The 22620-nt window shown below is 42.3% G+C and overlaps 1 protein-coding gene and 1 long non-coding RNA gene across 3 annotated transcripts in view; one reads left to right on the top strand and one right to left on the bottom strand.

Annotated features, from left to right (window-relative positions):
- Window positions 1-5594: 5594 nt before the first annotated feature.
- Window positions 5595-21715, bottom strand: LOC103887666. The gene is made up of 3 exons (XR_001891488.2): window positions 20901-21715; window positions 13071-13444; window positions 5595-6268 (listed from the first exon to the last, which is right to left on the bottom strand). It is a non-coding gene; the product is annotated as an uncharacterized LOC103887666 (long non-coding RNA).
- Window positions 18603-22620, top strand: part of DNTT (DNA nucleotidylexotransferase) — a 35617-nt gene continuing 31599 nt past the window's right edge. Inside the window, exon 1 of one of the 2 annotated variants that reach the window (XM_009215063.4) lies at window positions 18603-19087. In XM_009215063.4, coding sequence (XP_009213327.1) covers window positions 18885-19087 — 203 coding nt within the window. In that variant the 5' untranslated portion in view covers window positions 18603-18884. The remainder of the gene's footprint in view (window positions 19088-22620) is intronic. The other variant, XM_003904054.5, reaches the window with a different exon arrangement.

Here is a 22620-nt window from a genome sequence, read left to right as displayed (position 1 = left end):
TTATAGGTTGTGTAGGTTCCTGCCCTGAGATTTTTTGAAAAATAAATGTATTTCTTCCTTTTGAGGGGTTCCTAGTCAAGTGGAGGAGGCGTATACAAATAAATAATGACCACATGATGAAAAGTGTGCTTTCATAGACATGTGGAAAAGCTGCACTGACAGCTAGTGGGGAAGTTCAGAAAATTGAGGACAGACTCCTAGAGAAGAGGACATGTGTGAACTGGACCTTTACATCCAAATAGGAGGTTTCCTGTGCGGCTAGAAAAGATGTTCCATTCCAAAGGAACACAGAGAGCTAAGGTACCACAAGGTCACCTGCGTTCCTTTACGCCACCTTTCTTCCAACACCCTAGACACCCCAGGAAGATTTCCCTTCCTCTCTCACTCTCTTTACCACTCTGAGCCAAAAGTAGAACTCAAACATGGGAGTCACACAAAAGCACCGCTGGATGCAGCCTGGCGTGGAGGATGAAGAACACACTCGGGCTTTAAATTGAACACACAAAGAGCCTGGGCCATTGGAAAGACCCACAGGCACCTTGGAAATCTCCAGCTGCCTCCACCACGACATCAGGTGAAATCCATTCCTCTTTGAGCATAAGCATTCAAGGCCAACCATTCTTTGCTTTGTTAGCTTTTCTTTTTGGCTCAATGACTGTATCAGCACAGAATCATTTTCTATTTTCATCGCCAGGGCAGACGTTTCTCCAACAGTCTTTTGAGCCTGGGGACCAAAGCACCATTTATAGCTTTGCTTCTATGGGAAAAAGTGCTTTTAAGTACCAAACAACCGAACAACTGACTTACAAATAAATGATTAAACTCAACTGCCCTTAAGCAATGAGCTTCCTGTAATGTTTTGCACAGTTCAGTACCAAAGGCTAATGTGTGTGTGTATGTGTGTGTGTGTGTGTTTTAACATTTCTAAATATGGGCGCCAGGTGTTGCATTTTCAGACTGACCGAGTCTAACTTTTTTCTTCTTAAAGCAACAGAGTCGTTTTTTTAGTGAACATGTATCTGTTTAAAAGGAAAGGTGAAAGAAACGGCAGGGGCCACAAAAGAAAAGCGACACTGAAAGATATATTTGCACAATATAAGAAAAGAGGTTAACTTATTTTTAAAACTTTATTATTACAGATTAAGGCAAGCCTCCAAGCATAGGGAAAGTTCAGAGATCAAAGCCTCTTGCACAGCTTGGTTTTACTTTGAGTCCAGCAACCCAAATATATCTCCACGAAGAAGTTTCTAGTCCTTTCAAAGCAAGCCCAGATGAACAAAAATTTTAAAAGCGCGCAGTGAAGATAGTACATGAACTGTGTCCCTGATAAATCAGTATCAGGGTGACCCCATCAGAAGGAGTGACCATGCAAATTGCCTTTTTGCATCGAAAGAAGACGACAGGGCTTAGTGCTTGATTCATTTCAGTCTCCCACTCCTTGATTCCTCTCTATCTCTTTTCTACACCCTTGACTGATCTTCTGTTCTCAGTCTTTTCATTTCTCTCTCACTTCCTCTAACAACAGCGTATGATATAGTGAGGATTAGTACTCCCAAACCAAAAAAAAATTAACTATAGTTTTTTTTCCTTTCAAAACAAAACCACTTCTTTACTGCTGTTCTTTGAAGATTCTTGACCTTTGTGTATACTGGCGTGATGAAGCGTTTTTCCCTGTATGCACTGTTATATGATTTTTCTATATCCTGGAATCGTAGGTATTTTAATCATACTGATAACTATCAAACTTTTAAAAACTTGCTTGTGGCCAGGCGTGGTGGCTCACGCCTGTAATCCCAGCACTTTGGGAGGCCAAGGTGGGTGGATCACCTGAGGTTAGGAGTTTGAGACCAGCCTGGCCAACATGATGAAACCCCATCTTTACTAAAAATACAAAAAATAAGCTGGGCCTGGTGGCAGGCACCTATAATCCCAGCTACTCGGGAGGCTGAGGCAGGAGAATCACTCAAACCTGGGAGGCAGAGGTTGTAGTGAGCCGAGATCAGGCCACTTCACTCCACAGTGAAACTTCATCTCTAAATTAATTAATTAATTAGATTAATTAAAACATAAAAACCTGCTTGTGCTTTTGAACAATGTCCAATATTTCATGGAGAGCAGGACCGGCTACATATGTTGTGAGATCCAGGGCAAAATGAAGACGAGAGTCCCCTTCTTCGAATTGTGAGACAAGGTGAGAGTCTTCTGAATGTAGGGTCCCGTGTGACTGCACAGGTCCAGGTCCATGGAGTGAGCTCTGCGGGTGGGTTTTTATTCATGAGAGCACACACACACGGACACACAGACAATTCTCTAGACTAGTATAGAATTAATCAAAATTCACCGTGAAAATTAAATCGCGTGACCCCCACCAAAAAGGCCAAAGTATCCTGTGCTGGTTTCCAGTATACTTCCTGAGAATTCACTAACCATCACTGACAGAGAGAAAATATTGTTGTAATTCGTTACAGCACCTGGGCCAACTGATGAGTGGGGTGTTTTGGGTAACTTGTTTACAAATTTTTAAAACTTAACAAGCATACGCAAAATGTGCTGAACAGAAAAGGAATTTTAGAGCCACCTTTCCCTCAGGGCTGTGAGCATTTGTAATACTGTGTGTGGAGGGTTCCAGTGCTGGGAAACATGATTGACAGCAGCCACCATGTGATCGACTGATGACCAGACTGATGGATTGATAAGGCCAGGTTTGCAGAAGAGAACTCTGAAGAGCAGGTTTTTCTGGTTCCAACAAATTAAATCACAGTCACATTTTTCTTCAATTAGTGACCCATATCTGTTTTCACTTTCTTCTGGACCTTCTGCTGGTCCCATGGATGCCCCCTCCCCCTTTAGCCCCTACTCATTGTCCCCACCCCTTGTTATCTGGACATTTTTCCTTCCCCTGTGATAATGGAGTCATTATCCCATGTCCTTTCTTGCAAACTTGACAGGGTATTAGAGGCATCTTCTTCCTCCCAGGCTTCTGTTGCCTTCAAAGTGGGCTGGAGCATTTGTCTATGGGATGGAGAAGAGCGAGTGTCCAGATTCCAGTTGCACCTCTTGATTGCAGATGGTTTCTACTGCATCTCCCAAGGGCAAACACAAGTCACCATCATGAATTTACACTTTGTTCTCAATTGCCCACTCCAACCTCCTATCTAGAGTCACATGAGCATGAGAAATGAATGTTGTCTCATTCAGTCTTTATAATGCCTTGGGCACAGATGAGAAAAAGGCTTTGGAGAGGTTAAATAACTATTAATAAGAGGAGGGATTGTGATTCGATCACTGCATTAACTGACTCTCACCATTGTTCTGTACAGTCCACAAAACTTTGCAATAAAGTAAATCATAAAACAAAAGTTTAACTAGGTAATCATTATATATACAAGATTCTAAATAAGCTCATTCATTCTCCCTGTGGTTTCCCGTTTTCTACCTCCTTCCAGATCATTATTCCAAGGGCGGCCTCAGCTCCCTCTCCCTGGCAACCCAGTGGATGATTCTAACTTCCCAGTCACCTCTTTCTTTCCTACCAACCCCAGACTGCCACTCAGATGCTGTCAGAAAACACATTTAACCAAACTAAAAATAGCAAATCCAGAATATTCTCCAGCAAGGAGAAATAAGCTAACCATCTTCAAAGAAGGTGAAAGGATTTCAAGAATGGTGAAACATTCACAAATCTAGAATTGTGTTGTATGAGTTAACTGGCAATGGTGTACCACCTTGTAAAAATTCAAATAACAACTCATGTGCCTGTAGTCCTGTATAGTTTATAAAGCACTAATGCACTTTAACTGCACAGCATATTATGGCATAGATGCCATTATTAGGTCCATTTTTACAAAGGCAAAAGCTGAGGCACACAGCAGTTGCATAACTTCCCTGCAATTAGTCAATATGAGAAGTGAAGTCAGGTTTTCTAACTTAAGAGCCTGTGTTCTTTCCACTCTCCCACACAGCTATTTGTTGAATTAAATTTTCAGATCAATGCACTTTTATTTCTTCTTTTTCCAAATAGCAAGAGATACAATTCAGAAAGAGCTAAGAGCCTCGTCTAACATTCTGCAGCTTAGACATCCTCCTGCTGCCAAATTTAGAAGTCATGGGCCTTTGTGTATTCTTTCAAAAGTGAACTTGGTTTTAAATAAGTGGAGAAAATATGGATTATTTAATAAAAGAATCTAGGACAAGTAGGAAGCTACTTGGGGGAAGAGAAACTTGGATCCAATACCTCACTTGATACACAAAAATAAATTTCAGTGGATTAAAGATTCAAATGTGAAAATAAATCCCTAAAAAACCTAGAAGAGAACATTATTCCCACCCCTCACCATCCCACTCCACCCCATCCCACCCGCTGCTGCCTAGGGTTTAGAATCTCTGAGTGGGAAAGGGCTAAGTATGACACAAACAGAGAAGCCACACAGAATAAGATTGATATATTTGACTACACTTAAAAAATCTGCACGTTTAAAAGCCACCACCATTAACCAAGTCAGAAGTCAGAAATCAAACTGGGGGAAGTATTTGAAACTTATACGCAGGAAGAAGACTAATTTTGTCATATATAAGCAAATCACACAAATCAATAAGGAAACACCATACACCCAATAAAAAATATGCAAAAGACAGAAAGGATGATTTATAGAAATACACATAGCCCTTAAATAGACAAAAAGATGCACAACCTCACTCATATTGAAGAAAAAGCAAATGAAAACTCCATTGGGATAGCTTCTTCTACATTTCGTATTTGCAAACATCCCAAAGTTTGACAGTACACCGTGTGTGATGAACATAAGACAATGGGCCCATCACCTCTCCGGTGTGTAATCTGAGTGCAAACTGGTATATTGTCAATGGAGAACAATTTGCAGATTGGCAATAGCTATTCAAATTTAAATGCACATATAGAGGATTTAGGCAAATTATCTGTCAGCAAAGTGCCATTAAGTGTAAATGATGGAACTTGGATTTGACTCCAAACCCCATGCTATTGGCACAGCCCAGAGGTGGAAGACTACACAACCAGAGCAGCCCCTACCTACACATTAAACAGCTATTTAATTTGTACCTATGAATGCAAGTAACATTTTCCATTTTTAATATTTAAATTTTTTATAGACTTAGGGGGTATAAGTGTTGTTTTGTTACATGGGTCTAATGCATAGTTATAAAAAGTCCAAGCTTTTAGTGTAGCCCTTACCTGAATAGTACACATTGTACTCATTCAGTAATTTTATAATATCTCCCCCTCTGTCCCACACCCCTCCTAGTCTCCAGTGTCTATTATTCCATTCTTTAGGTCCATGTGTACACATGATTCAACTCCCACATATAAGTGAGAACATGCAGTATCTGACTTTCTGTTTCTGAGTTATTCATTTAAGATAATGGCTTCCAGTTCCATCCATGTTGCTGCAAGAGACATAATTTCATTCTTTTTTTTCAGGGCTGAGTAGTATTCCATTGTATATATTATATATATCACATTTTCTTTATCCAATCATCCATTGATGAACACTTAGGTTGATTTCATATCTTTCCTATTGTGAATAGTTCTGCAAGAAACATACCATTGTAACACCTTCAATTTTTTAAAACAGATTTATTTTTTAGAGCAGTTTTAGGTTCACAGCAAAATTTAGCAGAGGTAAAGAGATATCTCATACACCTTGTGCCCTCACAAATGCATAGCCTCCTCTATTCTCAACACCCCCACCAGAGTGGTACATTTGTTACAATCGATGAACCTACACTGATACATCATTGTCACCCAAAGTCCGTAGTTTACGCAGGAGGGTTCGCTTTTGGTGTTGTATACTCTACCTGTTTGGGTAAACATATAATGACCATTATAAGTGTCATACAGAATAGCTTCACTGCCCTAAACATCCTCTGCGCTCTGCCTATGCATCCCTCAACATCTTTAATTTTCATGCTAAAATTGGAAGAAAAGTGTTTATTATGTATGTTTTATGTGTGAAGAGGCTGCAGCTCAGAGAGGTTAAGTTTATTGCCCACAGCCACATAGCTGCTAAGTGGTAAAACCAGGCTCAAAGCCAGGGTTAGCCTTTCTTTCTACAGAACTGCTGCCTCCAACAGCTGCCTCTGCCCTGTGCATGCTGCCCTCTAGAATCCGAAAAGCTCTGTAGGAGGAGGGACCTGCATTACAAGATACTGGTCCTCAAGATTTGTTGGTCAATGAATGAAAGGTGTAATTCTGATGTTCGCCTTTGCAGATGAAGAGAATGCTGCCTTCTTTCTGCAAAAAGAAAAACAATTACAAAGCAAAAAAGAAATCAGTGAAGGCTAAAAGGAATATTAAAATCTTCTGAAATAAAGTTATTTATTCACAATAAAATACTCCAGACTTTCTCCAACAGGGCCTTTGCTTTAGAACCCAGAGGCCTTTTAGGATAGAAAATGCTGACACCAAATGGTGGCAAGTAGAACTCCCATGTCCGGGACAATAGAAACATCTGAAATGAACACTGCTGTGTCTGGCCAGCTCACTGAATGGCTGCACTTGTTCCCAGAAAAATTGTCTTGTCAACAGCGCCCAACGAGTTTCATTTTGCAACATTTCCCACACGTGTATGTCAGGATTTGCTCCCAAGAAGCCGGCATTCCTTCTCTGCCACCAGAATCCCAGAACATGCCAGGTGCGGCCCACTATTGGCTGCACTCCCTAAGTGCTAGTTTTCTCTGCCTTGGTCTACAGTGGGTGGATGTGCATATCCACATATGCACAGGCAAATGGATGTATGCATGTGTATATTCATAAGCTCGTGTTTCAGGGTCCAAAATCCCTTACCTTTCCTTATGTGTACAGAGAAAATGTGAGCTTTGTTATTTTGTCTATAGAAGAGCTGATTTTCTTTCTTCTTGCTGGGATGTGGGAAAAGAACTAAAGCTTAGTTCCATCTTGCCATTTCAGTCCAATTCAATAATTGTAACTGTCCCATCAGGTAACTCAGTTTTCTCTGCTTGGATAACTCCAGAAAATGTAATATCTTTCAAAGTTCTGTCTCCTCCCTTCAAGATGGTACCCGGGATATGGGAGAAGCATGTGGCTATTTGTCCTTGTGGCATTGTGGAACACTGTCTTGTAGGTTGGCTGGTGAAGTGGAGCTGGTACTCAATGGGAAGGCAATACCTTCCAATGCCCTGCTTTCTGCCACCTGGCAAGGGCTTAGTGGTACAAGTTTGAGTTGTCTAGACTATAGAGGAAAATGCCCCACCAATTAAAAGTAGTTATTTCATTTAACAAACCCAAATATCAGTAGAGAGTAGGGAAAGAGTCTATGCCTCTCTATCTTTTTAGCTTTACGTGAAGTAGGACAAGTGGAGTTATCCATCTCAGCCATACTCAACAAATATTATAAACCAGTGGTTTTTCAAGGTTGATGGCACAGGAGGATAACTTTGGAGTTTGTAAAAAACATGGATACTCTCCCCCACCCCCACCCCCACCCTTTGGGGTTCAGATTCTATTAGTGTGCAGTGGAGCCTGGTTACTGATATTTTAAAAACTCAGGTAGTTTATTGTGTAGCCAGGGTTGTGAACCAAAGTTCTATGTAGAGAACAAACATGTATGTAACAGTGTATTCATGTAACAGGCAAACTGGTTTTTTGTTTGTTTTTGCTTTGTATCCATTGCTCTGGACTGAATGTTTGTTTCATCCACAAATTCACATGTTGTTGCCATAATCCCCCATGTGAGATTAGGAGTATTTGGAGTTATGCCTTTGGGAGTAATTAGGACATGGGTGTGGACCCCTCCTGAACAGGATTAGTGCCCTGAAAGGAAGAAACACAAGAGAGATGATCTCTTTCTCCACCATGTGAGGATACAGCAAGAAGGTGGCCATCTGCAAACCAGAGTGAGAGCCCTCACCAGGAAACTTATCAGCTGACACCTTGATATTGGATTTCCCAGACTTTACAATGGAGAGAAATACGTTTCTATGGTAATTTTGTTATAGCATCCCGAAGTGACTAAGACACCCTGGTGATCTGGGAGGTTCTAATGTGTGGAATTTACCTAGTTTTCCTGTAAGAGCTGCCAGCCTCCTCTTGGATTTTCCTGGCACTCTTCCCCTTCTCTCCCTATGCCCCCCTTCCTAAGTTGTCTGAGGCAAACCTCTTCCTCCAGTAGATGTTTTTTCTGTTGGACACTCTTCTGCCCTTTCTAATAGAGCTGAGATTTACTAGTAGTACATAGGTTTACTTCCTCTGAGACTAAGTAACCTGCTCTCTCAGAAAGCTTTGGAAAGGAGCTAGGCTCTTTTTCACCAAGTTAAAACATTTTGGTTAAATATAATCACACCATTTAGCACCTAATTATAAACTATTACCCCCACAACTTAAAAATATTGAATATGAGATTTTCTGTTATTTTTAAAAGGTAAACAATTACTCACAGACCTTTATAAAAAAGATTACTATGTTGAAAGTGAGTCCCCACTTCCCCCTACCCCCATCAAATTATTCTGACTGAAAAACACATGTTTAAAATAAATGTCTCAAATTCGTTGCATTGAGAGCTGAGTTTGGTACCAAATTCACAATGTGACATTGTTTCTGCTGGGCCGTTGAACCCCTTTTTCCTCCCAGGTGGTGATGAAAGACTTTCACTTCCTGGCAAAGAATAAGAGAGGGTTTTGGCTGCATCCCCAGCAAAACCAGCTTTCGATAAATGGTTTGGCACAAATACTTGTGGGCCTGAGCTCTCCCCTTCTATGCATTAAGGGTGTGTCATTGACAGAATTGTCACTGGTCTCTCTGGATGGAAGAGGAATGGTGTTCACAGCCTATGATTTGGGCCTGTCATCTATGTACAAAGACATGTGCTAAGCCCTCTAAGGCATACAAAGAAGGTTACACTCTAAATGGGAAGACAAGCCATACTTGTGTATATAAAGGAAGGTGGTCAGGGGCAGAAGGCAACTAAAATAGGGTAAGTATCAACAATGTGTTCTTAGGGTGAGTTCCCAGGAAACCGGACCTGAGATGGGAATTTGTGTGCAGAAGTCTGTTGGAGATGCCCTTGGGATCATCATCTATGGGGGCATGAAGGAGTAGATTGGGCAGAGAAAGAGTTGAACCACGATTTAGTTACAGTACAGATCTCAGCCAATCTAATAAGATGCTCTAGAGTTAGGCTGGTCTTTCAGAGTTGTCACCCCTTGAAACGAGATGACCTGGCCTTTGTAATCTTCCCCCGATCATTAACCATTAAGTGGAGGGGCCTGTCCTTAGGCAGGTGTCTCTTTGTGTCAGTGAGCTATCACCTCCTAACACTAAGCCATCAGCTCTGCCATTGTCAGTGGCAGAAGGAATGGTGCCTCCCTCCTGAAGGGGGCTCTGGGCAGCTCACCACAGCACCCACTACAGTGGGGGATCTGTGACCTTGAGGATAAATGTGGTTTTTTTTGTTGTTGTCGTTTTGTTTTTTATTCTTTGTTCTAGAGTATAACCTTCTTCGTATGCCTTAGAGGACTTGGCACATGTCTTTGTACATAGATGACAGGCCCAAATTATAGACTGTGAACACCATTCCTCTTCCATCCAGAGAAACCAGTTACAAGATGGAGTCTTGCTCTGTTGCTCAGGCTGGAGTACAGCAGTGTGATCTCGGCTCAGTGCAACTCCACCTCCTGGGTTCAAGTGATTCTCCTGCCTCAGCCTCCTGAGTAGCTGGGATTACAGTTGTGTGCCACCATGCTCAGCTAATTTTTGTATTTTTAGTAGAGACAGGGTTTCATCATCTTGGCCAGGCTGGTCTCAAACTCCTGACCTCAACTGATCCTCCTTCCTCGGCCTCCCAAAGTGCTGGGATTGCAGGCATGAGCCACCGTGCCTGGGCCAAGGATAAATGTTTATAGCAAGAGGTAAAAAAGGTACATTACTAAGGCACTGGGAGTAACTGGGGAATCTGAAGCATATTGTTTTGATGAGTCTCTATTTGCTATTCATTTCACTCTGATAAGACTGTCTCAATCCCCTAGTGTTATAAACACTACAAATACTACTATAGCATAAAATGCCCTCCGTAAGATCCAGTAAACAATAACTGAAATATTTAACTGACTCTTTTCAAACCATAGAGGTCAAACACATTTCAAGTTTGGTTTAATTCTATTTTACAATTTTGGTTTTATAACCCAAAACTATTGTTTTCCAATTCACTGCCTAAATAATTGTGAGATTCTCTCTGTCTCTCTCTTTATTTATTTATTTATGAAATAAGATCTGGCTCTGTTGCCCAGGCTGGAGTGCAGTGGCACAGTCATGGCTCACTATAGCCTCAACCTTCTGGGTTCAAGCAATCCTTCTGCACCACCACACTCAACTAATTTTTTTACTTTTATTTTTGTAGAGACAGGGTCCTGCTTTGTTGCCCAGGTTGGTCTTGAACTCCTGGTCTCAAATGATTCTCCTACCTCAACCTCCCAAAATGCTGGGATTACAGGCATGAGCCTGGCCTCAATTTTTTTTTTAAGGTAGACTTTTTTTTTTCCAGTAGTTTTTGGGGAACAAGTGGTGTTTGGTAATGTAGATAAGTTCTTTAAGTGTGATTTCTGAGATTTTGATGTGCCCATCCTCTCTCCTTTTAAAATGATTTCTTTATGATCTGCCTCCTTGGTCTGGCACATTTATGCCTGTTTCCATCACTACCATCATTGGTTTCTTTCAGATCTTTGCTAAAATGTCATATCCTCAATGAAGCCTAATTGGATAATCTTAGACTGCCACCCCAACCCGATCCTGGCATGCTCTGTCCCCTTTATTTCTCTCTACAGCATTTGTCACCATCTGGCCTGCTTGAGATTCTTGAATAATTTTATTTATTGTCTGTTTCCTTCCAGTAACAGACAAGTATGTAAATCTCATGAAGCAGGGGTTGTTTTATTCACTCTGTGTTACTAATGCCTAGAAGTGCCTGGCACATAGTAGGCATGTAGTCAATATGCGTTGAATGAATGAATGGTACCAGTTGAGGCTTCCACAGTTCTCTTCTGGCCATTTGCAATAGTGACCCAGCTGGAGTAGCACCTTCAGCTCTCTGCACCTTCAAGGAGTCCCGTTCTGGACCATGGTACATACACATCACTGCAGGGCTGCCCCTCTGTGGCCCTGCCTCGGGCCTGCCACTGTCCTGCTCAGAAGCTCCCATGACTTCTCAGTGCCAACTCAGGCTCTGGGCGGTCTGTGAGGTCTGCTCCAAACCTGGCTTCTCTCCGTTTCCCCCATCTGCTCAAATCCTTCCAGCCCTCCTGGCCCGTGACAGGCTCCCTCCCCTGTGAGTGCCCTTCCTGCCACCTTTTCCCGCCCTCCTCTGAATTCCTCCAGCAGATGAGTATAAGGGGGCAAGTTAAATATCTTCCAGGGCCTTCTGAGGAATGTGAGGATAAATGGTAAAGCACTTCACAAAGCCTAACGTCTTTAGAGATGACTGTTATTACCAGTATGTATGATAATATTATTGTATCATAAACTTCTCAATTCAGTTATATATGTCTGGAAGGTTGGAGCTAAAGCATCAAGCCAGATTCTCCAGTTTACCAGTAATAAAGCTGATCTTGTGACTCTGGTCACAGTGGTGTGCTGGAGTCAGCTGATGCCAGCTCACAAGAACCCATGGTCAAATGTTCTGGAACTTTGCGAGCCAGCTGCTAAACATTCACATGCACCCCACTGCCAACAGACCCATGCTTGTTTCGCATTCAGTTCATAAGCCCCAGGAGAGAAAGATGTGTTTAACTGCTTACCTTAGAGACATTATCAGTCAAGAACAAGAATTAAAAGGATGTGGTGAGAGAAGTGAAGGAGCAGTTTGGGGAGTGATGATGAGTAGTTCTGTTTAGGAATTTTGAATAGTATTTTTCAGTGGAATGTAAATGGGTCTGGTGCTCAAGAGAGAGAAATGGGCTAGAGATAAAGATTTGGAAGTTATGGGATATTGGCAGGACTAGAGGATTTTACCCCCAGATACCCAGGAGCCATGGCCCCAACCACTGATCCACAGCACAAGGTCTATCATCTCGCCCAGGCTCTGGTCTCAGTCTCTGCAGTGGCCCCAAGTCACATCTTATTATAATTGTCTCCTGATTGCTTCCTTTCTTTCTCCCTCACCAATTCACCCCATTCATCATTGCCTGATTAATTTCCCTAAGGCACCATTTTGGTCACCTTCAGTGTTTGCTTAAACACCTTCGACAGCTCCTAACTCTTTGCAAATAAAATCCCAACTCTCCTATTCAAATTTGTCCTTGAAGCAAATCCCTGTACTTTCTCCCCTCCATGCCTGATATTCATGCTGTCACCCATAATTTTGTATACAGCTAAGTTTAATAAACATTTTGGAATAAAGACTAGAAGTCACAAATAAGCTGCTGTTGTACATCAATTCCATTGTTCTAACTATCACTTCTTACCTTGTAGATGAAGGTGAACCCCTGTTATAACTAAAATTTCTTGTTCTTGTTAGGCACCCAACATGTATAGCTACCAAATGCTTCTTAATGGCAAGAAACAAATTTTCCAAGGTTTATTTTTCATTCAAGACACTCTACACATGTTCCTGGCAAGGAAGTTCTAAGCTCCAGAAGACACTTGCTGCCAAGAACCAAACACAGCTGTTCAGGCAACAGAGGAAGCTGGTGCTCGGTGAAAAACCAAACCAAAACAAAACCCTGCCCGCACATTTGAGGATGGCACAGGTCCCAGATCTACACCTTGAAATGAATAGACGATACAAGATATTTGATATAAAAGAAAATCAAAGTGCCGGAAACAGAAGTTTTCTCTCTCAAACTGACTTCCTCCACTGTGCACAGAGAATAACAACAGGACTCCTAAGAATAAAAATAATGTTTGCTGATGGGGAGAGGACTGCTTCTCCACTGAACCATAGAAAACCTAAAATCCTCCCCATTGTTTCTTGCCCCATACACTTGTATTCAATAAAGATCTGTAAGAATGATCATGTGGAGACTAAATATTACCCAAAATGGAAAAAATTTAAAAACAATCCTGAACTAAGAGGAGCAGCGGCTACCTGGCAGCATCAGCACAGAGGCCACTGAGCTGCTGTGTTCTTTGTTTCCTTATAGCCATCATCACCCGAATAGGCAGGAGCACTGGTCACATCTGCCAGCATCATGGTGTTGGCAGCGTGGAGGGGAGGACAGAACAGTGGCCCAGCTCCCATGTGGACCAGGCAGGCAGTTGTCATGCTATCTTATTCATCACTTATAATGTGAAGAAGTTGGCACTATGACTGCTATTTTACATGGTGGAACCTGTGATCCCCCCACGGGGTGAGGGAATGGCTCAAGCTCACACATCTGGCAAGTAGCAGGAGGTTCAGGCTTGTGTAGCTCCTTAGGCACCAATACTTCCAGTTGCATTCAGAAGGGTGCTATAGGTGTTCTACAAAACAAACAAACAAAAGGTAAGCACATTGAGAATACAATGGGTGAACACAGTTTATTACAAACCTTTAATGTTCTAACACACATTGTATAGAGTTTCTCTGGTTTCCCTACACTTAATTCACTACAGAATTTTTGTTTTGCCTGGAACACTTCATGGGACCAGTGTTCCCATGAATCATTGCAGGACACCCCTCTGGTCTCATTAGAGTCCTAGGTCTGTTTTATTTTTTTGTCTTGTTTTATTTTCTTTTTTGAGACAGAGTCTCACTCTGTTACCCACGCTGGAGTTCAGTGGCATGAACAGGGCTCTCCACAGCCTCGACCTACTGGGCTCAAGTGATCCTCCTGTGTCAGCTGTTCCTAAGCGGGCCTGGCACCACTTTTGGAAGAGTCTAGGGAAAGCAAAAGGCCATTGGGAAGGACTGTGACAGGGTTACCTACAAAGTACATGGGAACACAGGGAAGGGAAGGGGGAACAAGGAGAAACCTGGGCTATTACAATAGCAATGGACAGTTGTGGGAACTTGCATGTCAGTGCTCTTTGAAGTGCTTTAGTCTTCATAGGCACCTGTAAGATAGAAATCATTCTAACCTCCATTGCAGAAATAAGGGAAATGAAGCACAGAAAGGTTTGGTAACTTGTCCAAGGTCACACAGCTCATAAATGTCTGGGTTTTGATTTCAGGTCGTCTGGTTCCTTAACACCTATATTCTACTTGCTCATATTGAAGGGACATTTAATTGGGAATGTTTAAGATGGAGAAAGGTGGTCATGGCAGAAGATTTATATCACAGTTGCCCAAACAGTTGATAACAATATCAACGGCCAGGTGCAGTGGCTCATGTCTGTAATCCTAGCACTTTGAGAGGCCAAGGCAGGTGGATCACCTGAGGTCGAGAGTTCGAGACCAGACTGGCCAACATGGAGTAACCCCGTCTCTACTAAAAATACAAAAATTAGTCAGGTGTGGTGGCATGGACCTGTAATCCCAGCAACTCAGGAGGCTGAGGCAGGAGAATCACTTGAACCTGGGGGGTGGAGGTTGCAGTGAGCGAAGATCATGCCACTTCAGCCTGGGTGAAAGAGTGAGACTCCATCTCAAAAATAAATAAATAAATAAATAAATAAATAAATAAACAAAATCAACTACATTTGAATTTGAATTTGTTCTTCAAACACTTACTAGTCAGCCTACCTTACCAGGTACTGTACTATGGTGTTAGGGATTCAGCTGTGAATACAGCAAGACTTATAGTCCAGGGTAGGGTATACACAAGGGATTAAATCATTACAACATAGGATGGCACATGCTTGCATGGGCAGAGAGGCACAGAAGACTGTGGAATCAGGAAAGGCACCTGACTCACACTTAGGTTAGCCCTTTGATGCTGTATTAAGGATTTTTCACTCTAGATGCTGCTCAAAGGAGGAATGGATGGTATGGAGATGTTTCAGAAGGACCACACCTTCTTGTCCACAGATCCACACTAATAGCTTGGAATTGTAGAAAGGCCCCAGAATGGCCTGACCACTGTACACTGTGGTCCTCCTTTTGAAGGTTCTTCTCCAGGAAGTGCAGGGCTCTGGGGCCTCCCTGTTCTCTGTCTCAGGCTTTGTGCAGATGTAGTAACAACCCTTTAACTGGAAGTCTCCACAACCATCAACCAGCACATCATGTAATCCTGGGTGTGGCAAGAGTAGGAATACTTCCTTCCAAATCCCATGTGCTCCCTTGCATTTCCAAGCCCTGCTGCAGTTAGGTGGGACTGCGTGACTAGTTCTGGCCTATGGGCTATGACCAGCAAGAATGTCTATCATTTCTGAGACAAAGCTTTTAATTGCTGATGCAAGACATCCTCATCTCAGTGCTCTCCCCGCTGCCATGGTGACTGAGATGGGCTCATAGCTCAGGTGGTACAGGTACACAAATGTGAAACCTCCATCAGCCTGAGTCTTGAATGGAGCAGAATTCTCCACCAAGTAGCATAAGCAAATAAACTTTTCTTAAGACACTGAGATTTGGAGATTACTGACCAATCTAGTAGATCAAGGAGAGTGCTCAACGTCTGATGCAAAGAGCTTCGGAAAATTGTTGTATAGTAAGAAGAAATCAATTCCTGCTATTGGCAGCAATGCCAAAGAGGATAAGGGAACTCTGTATAGTGTTTTGTTATTTTCGAGGCACTTCATGAGCACGATTTAACTGAGTTCCTGAAAAGGCAATGAGACATCTGTGTTCTCAGACCTTATTTCACACCTCCCTTCACCACAGGGGATTGGTTTCACTACGTTAATGGTGGCTGAAAAAGCAAAAAGAGGACACTGAGGTAACTCAGAAAAAGAAACTGCAAGAAGCACACTACACCACTGGGCTGGAGCAACAAAGGGATGGAACCGGGATTGCTGAAAACTGGAAGTTTGGAGCAGGGCTCCCATGGAGCTGGAACACAGATCTTTAACAAGGAAGTGCTGCTTGTCGCCCTGGTGCCATAGAAGTTCATAGGGAAACCTCTGCCGAGCTGGGACTCAGACCTTTGAGGAGATGTCGCTTAGCTCGTATTGATACCTCTGAAGGGTACAGTAAGGCTGGGTCTTGTTGTGCAGAAAAGACAAAAAGAAAAAGAAAAAAGCTAAAGACTGGAACCAACCACTGCTGTCTGAGTAGAGAACCATTACTGCGAAGACCCTGACAGTAGCAGCAAGCAAACAAAAAAGGTCAACTCTTTCCTCTTATCCAGACTTTTGGTCTCCCTCTGGTATCGCCATTGGCAGAGCCTGACATAAAGTCAGCTGGCAAATGAGAAAGAGAATTTGCTAAGTCCTGGCCTCAACCTCATGGAATCCACCACAAAAAAAGGTAGATTTGCAGCCGAGAGATGATAGCCTGATAACCAGACAGGCATCAGTACATTTGAAATTTTTGTTGGTAATCTATTCAATACCAGCGACCCAAAGCAAATTAAATATGACATTGGATGATTTCATAGTTTTACAAAACATATATATCTGATTTCAGATTGAACTGGAATGTCTCTGAAGACAAAACATAAATGACTATGAACTGACATTTATTGAAAGTGCTACCTTTGTGTCAAGCACTCTGCCCAGCAGGTTATGTGGGCTATCTCAGTCCTCATTTTACAGATGAGGTAAAACTGAGGCTTAAAGAAGTTAAGCAACTTGCTTTGAAGCTTCAAAGCAATAGAGACAGAATTTCTATGGGCAGCCTGACGAAGCCTGAGCTATTAGCCACATCTCAGTACTACCTCCCCATTCTCTTTACTGCTTAGGTGGTGCGCCTTTACCATTAGGTGGCTATACCTTGGGAATGAACATAACAATCCCAGATTCTTGCTAGAATGGTTTACATACTCCCTGCTGCAGCACCATTTGGCAGCTACGACTGCATTCTAACATGAAGCATTCAGCTCTTCAGTAACCAAACACCTAATAGTGAGGGTCAAAATGGACTCTCATCTCCCAGTTGATCTCTAGCAAAGAGTCATAGCATCTGGGAATTTCAGAGCTACATTATAGGCCCTTACCAGATGTCTGAATTCCCTTCTGTTACAGCTCGATAAACAGTTATCCAGCACCTGTTTGAATACTTTTCATGACATGTAACATACCACTGTATAAAGCTGCTCTCTGTATATTTTTAGACAGCTGAGTTACTAAACAGTCCTTACTTGAGGAGAACTGGAATCTATTACTCTACAATTTCCACCTGAAGATTTCTGATTTTGCTTTCTTGAGCAACACAGAGTGCTTTGCCCATGACTTAAGGCAGCTGTCACGTCACTTTTCCCCTAGTAGGGTTGTGAGGTGCTCATATGCTTTTGGAGATAGCAAAAGTCTCAAATAATATGGCACAGACAGTCAGGCATGGTGGCTCACACCTGTAATCCCAGCACTTTGGGAGGCCAAGGTGGGATGATCACCTGAGGTCAGGAGTTCGAGACCAGCCTGACCAACATGGTGAAACCCTGTCTCTACTAAAAATACAAAAATTAGCCAGGCGTGGTGGCATGCACCTGTAATCCCAGCTATTCAGGAGGCTGAAGTAGGAGGATCGCTTGAACCCAGGAGGCGAAGGTTGCAGTGAGCCGAGATTGTGCCACTGCACTTTAGCCTGGGCAACAAGAGTGAAACTCCATCTCAAAAAAAAAAAAAGAGGGACAAAGGGTGAGCAGAGCTCAGATTAGTTATTGGAGAAGACAAGTACAGAGGAAGGCTCCTTGGTGGTTAAGATTAGTTATTGGAGAAGACAAGTACAGAGGAAGGCTCCTTGGTGGTTAAGAGTGTGCCTTTAAAATCAGACAGATCTGAGTCCACATCCTAGCTCAATCATTTCTCAGTTGTGACAATTCAGTAGCTCTGTGACCTTGGGTAAATTGTTTAGCCAAATGAGAAAGGTAGGACCACCTGACTGTGGTATTGTGAGGATCCGGTCAGCTAAGGCTGGTAGGTGCTTACCTTGGCCATGTAGCAGATGCTCAGGAAATGAGATCTATAGAGTGTATTAATGAAAGACAAATTTAATTTTGCACATAAAGTTACGAAATGTCTCCTTATGGCAGTGATTCTCATCTAAAAGTCATACCATCCCACTGAAGAAGACCTATGTTAGGGTTTATAACAGACTACTCTCTGGACAAACTTAATCCACTTAAAAAAACTAATAAATGTATACAGCATTTGGAATCCAAAGAACTGAATTCAGGATCTGGTTTGGCCCCTTATTCTGTGATCTTGAATAACTGAGCCTTGGTTCTCTTGTTTATAAAATGTACCTATGTAAGTGAACAGGTGGTAAATGCCCACCATGAAATACTATGGAGCAGTTAGAAGCAACAGAGCAATTAGAACACAGACCTGGAAAACATAGTTCCAAGTGAAATAAAAAGGTGATTGGCAGAATGAGAAATGTAACAATGTCATTTATGTAAAATCAAAACAACCACAAGCAGAATATAACACCCATGCAAATTACAGACATCTAGTACAGTGTCATGATTGTCTACAAAAGGAGGAGAATGCAAGTGAGTTGGGAGGTTTAAAAGGGATCAATAAATAAAGACCACAGAGGGGCCTCAGTACATTTAGAAACAAATAACATGCAAACGATGCTTCCCTGCCTTCCTCACAAGGTTACTCTGAGGAGCTAATGAGATTGTGCATATGAAAACAAAGGTTAATTGACTGTCTTCATTATGATCTCCATATTGGACAAATGAACTGAACAGAGATAAAAATTCCCCATCATACTTTGGCAGGAAGCTGTTGCCAGGGCAGCACCCGTGAAGCCCTGCCCTGGCTTCAGAGTCTGCTGGTGAGATGACATCAAAACCCTTCATGTAGGAGGGTGGCAGTCTCCCTCCCTTCTGGAGACACCACCTGATGGGCCAGCCAGAGGCAGCAGCAGCCTCTTCCCATGGATCCACCACAAACATCCCACTTGAGCCCTCGGAAGAAGAGACCGCGGCAGACGGGTGCCTTGATGGCCTCCTCTCCTCAAGACATCAAATTTCAAGATTTGGTCGTCTTCATTTTGGAGAAGAAAATGGGAACCACCCGCAGAACGTTCCTCATGGAGCTGGCCCGCAGGAAAGGGTTCAGGGTTGAAAATGAGCTCAGGTAGGACAGCGTCGATCTCGCTTTGTAAATAAGCAGGGGCTTTGTGAACAGCTTCTTGGGAACCCAAGGAACCTGTTTTTTCTTCCACATGTGGAAGAGGCGATCTTCCCACTGGGAGAATAGCAGATTTGAAATCAAAGAACAACTAGTTAAGGAAAACGAGATAAGTGGGGACTGAATACAATTATATTGAAACTAGTTGACACCGAAAAATGAGATAAATTTTTTATGTTTTGCTCTTCACTCCTATGCGATGCGTTATTTAGGGATGATAAGCAGAACACTAATTGGTAAATGGAATGCTGAACTACTCAATTTTATTCTTGACCAAATTGAACAAAGTATCACTGAGTTCAATAAAAAAAGTTTTGGCTACTTTGATGCGGAAAGCATGATTTGGTTGCTTGGCTCTTACCTACACATCTGGGCGTGCTAAGGCAACTAGCATCTGTGGTGGGCTAGGATGACTAGCCAGCTTACCACAGGCACCCAGATGTGGCCTTGATCATGTTTTTCCAAAGAGCAGTCCTAGTGGGGTTCTTAGAAAGAGAGATGCTGGGTAAAGATGTATTCACTGTTAAGACAGCTCTGTCCAGGGGTGACAGACAGCACACTGAGTTAGATGTAATCAGAACCCAGGCAAGGAGGTAATGGAAGCATTTGGACCACCTAGATTGGTTCACTCACTAATCCACTCACTTTGAACAGCAATTATTCTTATTGTTTTTCTAACTGCTGTATAAGCTTTTCACTGGTCTCAAATAGATGAAGAGAAAACAAAACAAAATCCAGAAACAAATGGTATTAGAACCTTTACGTAAGTGATGGTTCTGGATTAAATCGTTAAGGGGCTTGCAATGAAGGAATAATGGTTTATGCAATTGACTGCTTTGACTGTGCAGGGAATAAATTGACCACAAATTTTCAGAAAAACTATAAAAATTTTATGTGAAAAAACATTTTGATTGTAAAAATAGTCTTTGATATTTGAAAATAAAACTGACAACCATGTCATGCAGAAGAAATGTCAGCTTCCAAGTGTTGAGGAGACATATTTCAAAAGTCAATTTTTAGATATGTTCACGTTCACAACACCATGATTCATATGACATTGACTTTTCATTCATTTTTTGCTAAAATGCCCCATTCAGAAATTCCTGAGTTTCCCATGGCCTTTCTTCCACCTGATTTCTCTCTTTGCAAGGTCTCCTTTTCTCTCTTGCTGCCTCTTTTTAAACTCCTACAGCCACTGTGAATCTCATTTTCTAACATCCGTTCCAAGAAAATCCTATATTTCATCTAACTGTTAAGCCTGCCTAATCTTACAGACTTACATAGAAGGTTAGAGTTGGAGAAGACAGGAAGATTATATAGGTAAAGAAGCTAAAAAAAAAGATTTCCTTTTTTTTTTTTTTTGAGATGGAGTCTCTCTCTGTTGCCCAGGCTGGAGTGTAGTGGCACAATCTCGGCTCACTGCAACCTCCGCCTCCCAGGTGCAAGTAATTCTTCTGCCTCAGCCTCCCGAGTAGCTGGGACTACAGGCACGTGCCACCATACCTGGCTAATTTTTGTGTTTTTAGTAGAGGCGGGGTTTCACTATGTTGACCCGGATGGTCTCTATCTCCTGACTTCGTGATCTGCCCGCCTTGGCCTCCCAAAGTGCTGGGATTACAGGCATGAGCCACCATGTCTGGCCACAAATAGATTTTTTAAAAAAGAAATTAAAAGCCTTCGCAAATGTGGAACTGCTTTTCATGGTAAAGAAATCTGGCAAGGGTTAGGCAGGAAGGAAAGAGCCAGAAGTGCCACTTACTGGAAAGCTCTCCATTGAAACATCCAAGCTTCCAGCAAGAATCCACTGATTTATTATAGACACGGCAATGAATACATACATGGCATCTGAGGCAGGCACTCAGGAAGATGATGGGAGGTAAGTTTCTTCTGTTGGCAGGACAGCTGAAGAGGCAGCTACATGCCCCAGATGCCTGCTGCCAGAGACCAAGCCCAGCTGCTCAGGAGGCAGAGGAAGCTAACTGGTGTATGGTGAGCAAACTGCTGCTGTGCATGTGATGATGGCAAAGTTCCCAGGCTGGTAGCCCAGAAGACACATTAAATACAAATGTGCTCTATGGCGCAAAAATAAACCACAGGAAGTAGAAGTTCTAGGTCTCAAACGGAATTTCTGTACATAGATATATAGACTTTAATTGGATAGAAAAATAAAAATTATTATAGGGTAAAAATCTCTAGATAAGAAATTTAGAAACCTCAAATCCTGGCTCTGAGCCTCCCCAGCCATGGGGTATGGGTCATGGTCCCCTCTCTCCCCATTGATCTTAGTATCCTGATAAATGGCCTGTCTGATGTGATCACCAAATAAGATAATGCATGTCAATGTGCTTTGATAAACTAAAACAGTTAGACAGATGTAAAGTGTCATTATTTTCTTGTGAATTGCTGGATCCATTGACCTTTACAGCAAAACCCTAAGGAAAGGGCTCTCCCTCCACAATATGAACTAGGTCAAATGATATAAACAAATAGAACAAAGACAGGAAGGAAACCCATCAACATGTTATAAGTGGTTTTTTGGGGGTGGGGGTTAGTACGGAGAGATTATGGCTGTTTTTATTTTCTGTGTTTTCCGATATATTTATTTATTTTTTTGATATGGAGTCTCGCTCTGTCCCAGGCTGGAGTACAGTGGCGCGATCTCAGCTCACTGTAACCTCCGCCTCCCAAGGTTCAAGCAATTCTCCTGCCTAAGCCTCCCAAACAGCTGGGACTACAGGCATGCGTCACTATGCCCAGATAATTTTTTTTATATTTAATAGAGATGGGGTTTCACCATGTTGGCCAGGATGGTCTCGGTCTCTTGACCTCGTGATCCTCCCACCTTGGCCTCCCGAAATGCTGGGATTACAGGAGCACCGTGCCTGGCCTCCAATATATTTTTTACAATAAGCATATATATATATGCACATATATATATATATGTTCACATATACATATATATAAACATATGTATATATAAGTGTATATATATACACATATATATAAACATATGTATTTATAAGTGTATATATACACACATATATATATATTTTTGAGACAGGGTCTTGTTCTGTCACCCAGGCTGGAGTGCAGTGGTGCCATCTCGGCTCACTGCAACCTCCATCTCCCAGGCTCAAGGGATCCTCCCACCACAGCCTCCCAAGTAGCTGGGACTACAGACGCAGGCCACTGTGCCCGGCTAATTTTTGTAGAGATGGGGTTCCGCCATGTTGCCCAGGCTAGTCTCGGACTCCTGGCTCAAGTGATCCTCTTGCCTTAGCCTCCCAAAGGATTACAGGTGTGAGCCACCATGCCCAGGCTACAATAAGCATGTATTTTAAAAATAAAAATAACAAAGAAAGCTGTTTTTTCAGCTGATAGGCAACAATTTCATTGCTCCTAACACATTTTTTTTTTGCTGCCAGGAGGATTAAATTAGAGGAAAAACCTGATTCCTGCTTTACCTGGGCCTGAACACA

Source organism: Papio anubis, chromosome 11 (genome assembly GCF_008728515.1).
Source record: "Papio anubis isolate 15944 chromosome 11, Panubis1.0, whole genome shotgun sequence".
Lineage (NCBI taxonomy): Eukaryota > Metazoa > Chordata > Mammalia > Primates > Cercopithecidae > Papio > Papio anubis.
This window is presented reverse-complemented; position numbering and strand designations above follow the sequence as displayed.